Source organism: Octopus bimaculoides, chromosome 1 (assembly GCF_001194135.2).
Source record: "Octopus bimaculoides isolate UCB-OBI-ISO-001 chromosome 1, ASM119413v2, whole genome shotgun sequence".
NCBI lineage: Eukaryota > Metazoa > Mollusca > Cephalopoda > Octopoda > Octopodidae > Octopus > Octopus bimaculoides.
In genome coordinates this window covers 62407327-62417487 of record NC_068981.1, presented here as the reverse complement: position 1 = coordinate 62417487, position 10161 = coordinate 62407327, and the positions used below count along the sequence as shown (strand labels likewise).

The 10161-nt window shown below is 37.7% G+C and overlaps 1 protein-coding gene across 1 annotated transcript in view; it reads left to right on the top strand.

Annotated features, from left to right (window-relative positions):
- LOC106871800 (lysozyme) overlaps positions 1-10161 on the top strand; it is a 140295-nt gene that overhangs the window by 30142 nt on the left and 99992 nt on the right. Inside the window, exon 2 of the mRNA XM_014918442.2 lies at positions 428-509. Coding sequence (XP_014773928.1) covers positions 437-509 — 73 coding nt within the window. The 5' untranslated portion in view covers positions 428-436. The remainder of the gene's footprint in view (positions 1-427; positions 510-10161) is intronic.

The window sequence follows — 10161 nt, the reverse complement described above, 5'->3', positions numbered from 1 at the left end:
ATATATATATATACACACACATATATATACATATACATATAAACACACGAACACACACACACATATATATATATTTGATGAAGTAAAATGCGATATTTTTAATTGTGACTGAAATTTTATATGCCTAATTTGCAATAGTTTCTGTGGTCTCGTATTCAAAATTCTCTTCTGCAATTCATGGCTTTTGTTTAATTATAGTGCATGTTCCTTTTCATTTTTCTTAGGACATCCCCATATATAAAATATAATAAAATATTCGCAAATGCAGTAACAAACTTTTCACTTCAATTTTCCTTTGCCGTCTCTCCTTTGCCCATCTGTCACATCGTCTTCCGCGTTATCTTAATTATTCTACTTCTCCAAAATTTTCCAATTATATATTGCACTTTTGATGAAATATGACATTCTTGTTTGTTTTTTTTTCCAGCTAGAAACGATGTTGAAACAACTAACCGTGTTGGCTGCCCTCTTTATTACTTGTTTAGCCGCAAAACGTAAATTTGCTGGCGGTAAGCAAATACACTGAAATTTTATATTTTTATATATTAATGCATTTACGGGTGGCTTACCTCCATTCAAACCTTTTTACATTTGGATTTGGTTGCAGCGATACTGCAGTATTTACTAAGACCAGGCTATATATACATGGTGCTTGGGATTATGTCAGAAGTAGAAGCATTTCGAGAACCTGCTGTACATCTTGCTCACTTTAATAAATGTTCGCACTTTAAAGTAAACCTATTCAGTTTTATCTAGTGAGGAACTTATTTTTTCAATGTTCCTTCTTATTGCAATATAAAACAAAGAAAACTTACAAAAGAAATCTCAAAAGCACTCTGAAACGAAATTCATTTGATAATTGATTGCTATTATTGCCAGGTAGGTGACTATGCTTAATCGAAAAGCACATCGGTCACTGAGGTGAGATTGCTAATAATAAATGCATAGTAATAATAGGAATTCTCTATAGGTTTCTAATGTAATGGATAATTAAGCTATTGTTATTTTAGACATTGTAAGTACAACATTCAGACATTATAATTATGGAATTATGACGTACTAATCGAAGCATTAAAAGCATCATATCCACTGCTATAAATTGATAATTATAAATGTCTAATATAATTTATATTAAAGCCTTACTCGTTCATTCCTAATTTACTAATTCTTAGTAATTTGCATTTAGCCAAAACGTCTGAGTATGGATGAATGAAGAGGAAGAGACAGGGAGAGAGAAAGAAAGAGAGAAAGATAAAGAAAAGGAGAGAGAGAAAGAGGAGAGAGAGAGAAAGAGGAGAGAGAGAAAGAGGAGAGAGAGAGAGAGAGAGAGAGAGAGAGAGAGAGAGAGAGAGAGAGAGAGAGAGAGAGAGAGAGAGAGAGAGACAGTGAGTATGTGTGTGTGTGTCTACTTGCGATGAGACATAATTAGCGAACTACGTTAATTCACAGAAAATAAATATTACATTACAATTCTTTTACAGGTCGAAAGATTATTGATTACAATTAGATTCCAATATTTCTTCTCTGGTCTTCTATAGTTTAGTGAAGATTAAAGACAGGTGCTCGTGATATTCGTTAGATTTTGCAGACTTGGTCACATGAATGCTGTTGATGTGGCGTTCAGTTTGAACGTCTGTGAACCGTCGTCTGCTTGGAGAAATTTGGGTGTCATCGGATTTCCAGAAAATTAACCTACTGAAGAAGAGAGAGTGTAGTAATAGAGAAGGATATTGAATTAATTCAATATTTCCTGCACCTGCTGCTGAGAAAATTTGAGACCCAGATGCGTATTATTAGCTCCACCTTTCGTGTCAGTGTTTCATATTTCCTTTCGTATTGACTTAAGGTCACACTACGAGGGTTAACAGCTATAGTTCATAATCGGTCTAATGCAATTTGCTCCACAACACATGGAAATGCTAAGGTTTCGAAAATCCGTGTGTTAGAAGATAGCAGGCACTAATATATTTGGTAATAAAATGGGCAAATTGATATCACCAAATAGAATACAATATTCAGACAGCAGCTGGTATATCAATTGGTTCTATAACAGGAGTTATAAAAACACCTTTAATCATCAGAAAAAAAAGCATGGCCACAACCTTAGGGCTGAAACGTATAAAAGAATAAAATGGATAAAAATTTGGTATTGCGTGAATCCTATGCAACTAAAAATTTGAAAATGACATATCTTATGTGAGTATTTTATGACCGTTCTCAAAAATAAGCAAAAAATGAAATAAATGGAACTTATATTTTCTTCTTTCTCCTGCATCATGTCTCTGTGTGTGTGCGCATGTGTGTGTTTGTATTTATGTGGATGTGTGTTAGTGTCTATTGGTCAATCGAAACGCACTGCGTGGAGCAAGGACTGTTAGCATTCCTTTCGTCACAACGTCAAGTTCCTCGCTCTCCCGCTTTCTTACACTCTTAATATTTACCCTATTATAGTCTTCAATGATAAACTTAATGTACTCATTTCAACACAGTATATAAGGTGTATATAAGAAACTAAATCTTTCTTTATGTTGTATATTTGGCAGTAATGCAGTGTGTCACGTAATAGGATGTTTAAACTCGCGTTATTAAATGTGACCGGCTACGTTTGATTATTTCGAGTTCTGCCGTTAATTTTATAGTGTATGGTGACCATAGTTGGGAGCAGTAGTCCAAGCGGCTGCGGAAATACGTTCTCCAAAGGACCATCATAGTTTCCTTTTCACTTGTTTTGAAAGTTCGGAGGATCCATCCAGCTCGCCGTCTGCATTTTATTACTAAATTAGTAATATTCACTTGGAAAGATGTATCATTACACATGTCGATGCCAAGATTTTGATTCAGGGGTTGCAGTTTCGCTCAGGGCAATGTATCCTGTGTGCATATCGTTCAGCTTTGTATGCTAGTAGCGCAGGTATTGGAGTTTTCCTCCATTAAAGTGTATGTTATTGTCCTCAGCCCACCTGTATATTGCGTCTAACCCCAGTTGCAGATGCGCAATATTTCCAGGGATCTGAATTGTCAGAGACATTTTTGTGTCATCTGCATAGCTAGAGAGACTGGGTATCTGAGCAGCTTAAGGTCACTACAAATAGCAGTCTGTGAGGGCCACTATAAATAGCAGTGGCCCTAGGAGAGTGCCCTGTGGAACACCACTTACTATTTGTGTTTCCTTGGAGGTGACTCCATTGGCGACGACTGCCTGACGTCAATCTTTTAGAAAGTCGCGTAGCCACTCTCCAAGCTTTCCGACACTGCCGAGTTCAGGAAGTTTGTGACATATACCATGGTCGACTTTATCAAAAGCTTTTGCAAATTCGAGATACATCACATCTACACTTGAGTTGTTTAGCAGTTGCTTTAACATTCAATCACAATATTGTAAGAGCTATGTCAAGTAGTTTCTACCTGGCCGAAAACCATGCCGGGTGTTAGTCATTAAGTTATTCTCTTCAAGGAACGCGATTGGTTTCTTGCGGACTATTCGTTCCATGAGTTTGCTGATGTGTGAAGTCAGAGAGATAGGTCTACAATTTTTAGCTCCTGCCCTGATTTCTCCTTTGTGGATAGGGCATATTATTCCTTCTTTCCATTTGCGAAGGATTACTGGAAATCTACCAGGGCCAACATTTGCATTTGTGTGTACCTAGTACCTTTAATTATTAATATATATATATTGACCAGTAGGCTAGTGGTATACATACACACACTCATACGCACACACATAATTATATATATACATATAAATATACATATGTGTATAAATCTAATAATATTAGGGATAAAAATCCAAATTTACAGGTAAAACTCAATTTAATTCAATTTATCAGAACTTAATATTAAATAAAGTTTCACAGTATATAATATATAAATATATAATTTCACATCTATATGTGACAGTGGATTTTCATGGATGAGTTCATGAACTTTGGTTCTTTTCTCTAAATTATATATATATATAAATATATATATATATATAAACTTAAGAACCATAATTTAATTTAATACATTTTCCTCTGAAGTGTTGTTTTTAAACCTATGCATAATGTAATATATTTTAGAGTTGAATGGTTTAGAGCATACTTTTGATATTTATCCATACTTCCATTGTTACATTATACAAGTAAAGAATCTTGAAATTCACTTTACGAATCAAGACTGTAATTTGGTAGGTTGAAAGTTGTAAACTAATTTAGTGACAATCGAGACTACATTAGTGTTATTTATAAACGATACACCTATACACACACACATACACACACACACATGTACTTATAAAGATACACATACCAGACACACATAGACACACACACGCACACACACAGTCACGCACACATACTATACACCCACCCACATACACACATATATGCCTAAACACATACACACACACACACACACGCATGGTTGTGTAGGCGTATTATAAAGTTCGCTTCGCAATCCCCATTCTTTGTTTTTTGGCGAGATTCTTGCCTGGGGTAAAAAACATGCCATTTCAGCGGATTTGGTAGACGAAGACTGTGTAGAAGTTTGTCTTGTGTGTGTGTGTGTGTGTGTGTGTGTGTGTGTGTGTGCGTGTGTGTGTGTGTATGTGTGTGTATGTGTATGTGTGTGTGTGTATGTGTGTAAGTGTATGCGTCTTTGTGTTTCTTCCTGCACAACTTGACAGCTGCTGTCGATTTGTTCAGCTGAAGTCTTCGAGGCTTGATCCAGAATGGCTGCTGTCCAATGAACGACACAAGTAAGTTAAAATAGAAATAACCGAAGATCAGACTTATATACGTCCGTACGTAAGTATGTATGCATATATGAATGTATGTATGTATGCATGCATGCATGAATGTATGCGTGTACGTATGCAGTATGTATGTAAGTAACTGATTAATTTTGATAGGTTCCGGCCAGTATAGGCCCAGGTCATGTCTAACTTAATAGCACCACCTTGTGAAGTCTTTTAGTCATATATGGGGCAGCATGGCCCACTCTAGCAAGGAGTTGTTATTGTTAGAGGCATATCCGGGTGTAGGGGGTTGGTCCGGGATTTTTTGGAGAAATTTCTCCACAGAAATTTTGAATTTTATGGGATCCGTTTCTATTTTGACGTATTAAAGAGAGCTGGATCGGTTGAGGTAAAGTAGTTGTGTCGTAATGTTGTCATGTGTCCTGAGTTCAATCTTGTAGTGGGCGGACAACATCGGGGCCAAGTCTTGTGTGTATTTTAAAATTGATGCCAACATCATTTGTGCAATATTGATGGAATATTTTCCACATCACACAAATGATGTAGTGTTACCGGCGGCGTTGGAGAGAGTAGAGATTGAGTTTTTTTAGTTGACCCCAAATGTCAATGCCTCTCATGCCGTCTATCTCTCCTCTTATTGACCTCTGGAGTACTTTCACTTTGATAATGAGTTGTTTCGTATGGAGAGGCCATTGTGGGCAACAGTATTCAAGGTAGGGTCAGGCAAAAGTAGAGTAGAGAAGGATGATTGTCTGGGCATCTCTAGACCGGAAAGTTCTCAGAATCTAGGAGCACATCTAGTGTGCCAAGTCAACCTTGCTCTTTACGTGGAAGCTCCAGCTTAGATTGTTATCAAGAATTACTCCAATATCTCTGATGTTGTTGGATGACACTAGGGAGTTGCCCGAGGGAAGGGCATATGGTAGTTTTAGAGTATCCTCTCTTCCAAAGTGGATCAAATTAAACTTATTTTCCTTGAGAAGCATACTGTTCATTTCCGCCCATTGGACAACAAGAAACAGACAACAGGAAACATGAAGGCATCTTCGATCTTCCTTACCTTTTATGGGCTTCTGAAGTTTAGAATCATCTACAAAGATTTTCAATGTAGAATGTTTGATAAGTCTACTATGTCATTAATATAGATAATGAAGAGGAATGGGCGAAACACAGTACCTTGTGGGTGACCATTACAGACTTTAGCTGAGTTTGAACAGATTCCCTTAAACAGATCATGTTGGGTTCTGTTCGTCAAGAAATGCTTTATCCACTGCAGCAGCTTTCCACGGACTCCAGTGCTGGACAGTTTCTTCAGCAGGACCTTTTGCTCTTCTGTGCCAAATGCCTTGGTGAAATCAAGGTATGTGACATCAGTGTTGGAATGTTCTTCCAAAGATTTTAAAATGTCATCAAAATGGCGCAGAAGCTGCGACAGGTGGTCCCTGCCATAAAGGAAACCATATTGGTTTGGGTGTAGAATATGGTTGTCTTCGATGCAGTGAGTTATACGCGATCTCACACCCTCTCAAATACATTAATGATATGAGAGGTGAGTGAAATCGTACGGTAGTTCGCTGCAAGAGAAATTGTTTCCCTTTCTGAAAACTAGAACAGACTGGGAAAGAAAATTACCAGAGATATAACCTGCGTGAAGTGAGTTCCTTCAGAGCTCAGATATAGGGGAGTACAATTTGATGTGGACACTTCTTCAGGACAGAGGCCGGGAACTTATCGGGACCTACTGTCGAGTTGTGCTTGATCTTATTTATTTCTTTTAGGATAGCAGGAGCACCAAAAGTTATGTCAGATATAGTTAATTGCGGCTATACATCACTGATACTAGCCAGATCAACCGCATTAGCGTTACTGAAAACAGAGCGATATTGTTTCTTCAATATCTTGCTCATGGATTGTGCATCATCATGTAAAGTGTTGCTCTCATCAACTAGAGAACCAACAGTGGAAACAATGACTTGATATCTTTTTGCAAATAGGATTGAGTTTTATTGTCTCAATGGCCCAATTCTCCATCGCAGCTCTTTCTTTGTTTATGATGGTAATCATGCTCTTTGGAGGCGGTATTTTTTCGATTCGAGTGATGCAATGGCAGTTGAATGGGTGCGTTGCTGCTGGCAGTATTTAAGTTGGTTGATTTTCTTGTTAATTCTTTTTATTTTTCTGATAATTGCTCTTCTATTTCTAGGGATTCTGCACTTTGATTTGTTTACTGATCTTAATGGGGTATGTTTTACGCATAGATTTGTTACATATATACAAGTGTCTGCCATAATGTATTTTTGTTGGTGGAAATGTGTGCGTGTGTTAAGGCCCAATCAACTTGTGAAAGATCATGATTGATTGTATTCCAGTCTGCGTTATGAAGATCTATAATGTCAAATGGATGGACTGGAAAGAGTCATTGGGATTGCTCTTTGGATGGCAGAATCTCAGATCACAGAGAACCATATCATGGTGTATGAGTGATGTTGTTTTCTTCCACTGCAATATTGAGGATAGTGTGAGTGTGGTTACTGAACACTAGGTCCAAGGTGTTGTAGTGACACCTTGTTGGTTCGAGAACAAGTTAGGTCAGGAGAAACTCATCTAGGAAATCAAAAAGCAGTTCGATTGCTTCCTTGTCACGTGTTGATGTGGAAATACCTGGTTTCAAGCTGTTTATGGACCAATCAACAGTGGGAAAGTTGAAGTCCCTATCATTGATATATTGTCAGCATGACACTGATGGATGAAACACTCAATACTGTTGCGGCATTCCTTGAAGCATAGTTAAGGTGTCGGGGTGGCCTATGGAGATCAACAACTATTAAATTGTTGGTTTTACTGTACACAGAAGCTGCTTCGCAGTAGCCATTGGTAAATACGTCCATTGATTCATCCGAAAAATAATCGTACACGGAAATGGTGGTCCCACCCAGTAATAGCTGTAAAATTCTTCATTCTCACCCCAGCTTCTAAGTGGAGGTTAATGAGATGGCTCTCTTTGAGGACGAAGAAAGGGATATGGTGTGCATGGTCAATAAGGCAACCCTCAACAAATTGGATCTACCATTTTTGGACATTGGTGGAAAGGCTGGCGCCTTGTGCACTGTGCAAAAATGTTGGAACGATCGCAGTGGGTGATTTTGACTGTTTTGGGAATTTGCTTTTTAATGGCAGCAGTGTATGTATGTATGTATGTATGTATGTATGTATGTATGCATGTATGTATTATGTATGTATGCATGTATGAATGTATGTATGTGTGTATGTTCGCATGTATGTCTGTGTGTATATGTATGTATGTATGTATGTATACATGTATGTATGTATGTGTATATGTATGTATGCATGTATGAATGTATGTATGTATCTTTGTATGTTCGTATGTATGTATGTATGTATATATGTATGTATTTATGTATCTTTGTACGTTACTTTACATCTTTCCATGAAACATTTTGAATACTTGTTTAAGACTCTGGGTAATGCCGGAATATAAACACACAAATACACACAATGGTGAGAGTAAAAGACTCTGACTTGGCCCCAGTGTTTGCAAATATTGAAGAACATAGTAAAATAACTTCTAAAAATAACATTAATAACCTAGTCTTTGGAGTATAAATAAACGTGAAATTTCGATAGCGAATTTTAATTTTAATCACTTTAGAATATATTGTTCATTAAACACCCGGTGGGCGGTCTCGGATGTTTCCATAAATATTCTAATTATGCATTTCAAAATTATTGCTTAGTTTTCCATCAGCGTTTATCTGTAAAATTACATTAGATAGTAATCAACACTAGATATAATGCTTCGCGACATTTATTCCATGTCTTTGCGCTCTGAGTTCAAATCTAATGTTTATCTTGCGTTTCGGATTCTATAAAATGTAACAAACACAAGTGTTGCAGTAGTGGGATTGTAAGGACATTAGACCAGATACTTTGCGATTTTTTGTGTTGCACTTTCTTTTTAATGAGTTCAAATTCAGCTATAGCATAATTCTGTGGTAGTCTTAAGCCTTTTTCTAGTTTGCCCACGACCGTTTATCACCTTGGTTGCCTTAAGTGGAGTTCAGGTATCCATTTGAATAAATAATTGATAACTTCCCTTTCATTAGATTCGGAATCTTGTCTGTTGCAAAAACATAAATTTCAAGTGTTAAAGGGGAAATATAACATTAAAATACTCTACGGCGATGCACATATATGCATCTTTTGTGATTACCATGATACAATTACAATGCCAAGATCATGGTTTCGATTTCGAGGCTGGTGGGACGTTGTGTTCATACACACACACACACACACACTCAAACTTACACACACACCTCACACACACACACGCGCGCACACACACACATACACACTCGCACAGATATATGATGAGTTCTCTCGTCGTGAACGACAAATGGAGGTGTCAGTAAAATAAAGCAGTGATCATGTTTCATGAACACACATGCTTCACCTGTGGTCTGTTGGTTCCGTACAAATCTTTTGGCAAGGAACCAGCTTGTGGATCCGAGTGCTCGTGAATCCTTTACTGCGTGTTTTCTTGAGTGGACGGCAAAGCCTGATTTGCTCCGTGCGACAAAACCACAAGGAAAGTGAGGATTTCATTTAGAGGAGCAGCCTTTTGCCAGTGTGCCTTCATGATTGCATGAAATTGGTCCCGATGTTGGAAGCGAATTTGCTCAAATCTTTGAACTAAAGAGAATCATTATTGGCGCCTGGTCATGCGTTCCGATGCTTTGTTTTCCTGGAGGAAAAGGGAATGTTGCATCGCTTCAGATTATCTTTTAGTTTGTTTTCGGAGCGCAAGAGCGTCCTTCAACTGATCTTTGGGAATGGCTAAAGAGAAGTTGCTTTGTAATTCTGATATCGCTCATACTTGAGATACATTTAAGCTGTATTTTGATGAGGATGGCTTCAATACCTGATATGTGTCATTTTCTTAGCACATCACGGTTTTATGTTGGAAATAGTAGGTAAGCACTGGATATCAAAAGCGTCAAGCTTCAGCATCATAAAGTTATGATGAGAAAATCACCGACTTGTATACATCGATTTTTACCTTCGTGGCTGTTCCAAAGCCTATGGCAAAACTTACCGAAAGTGGAAGCCTTCCCATTTCTGGAATTAATTTCTCTATCCATCTTAGCATCATTGGACACAATGGAACCAAGATAGGTGAAGGAAGAAACAGGTTTCAGTGCTCTATCATCAACATATACAATCGGGGCAACAGCAGTAGGATAGATTCGAATGTGGTGGAGGACAAGCTCAGTTTTCTTGATGCTGGTGGTCAGACAGAACGTTGAATGCATGCGAGAAGTTGTTTAGAATCTGTTGCATATCCTCAATGTCTGTGCTACAAGGACATAATCGTCTCCAAAGAGCAGATATGTGTATATATGGTGTAT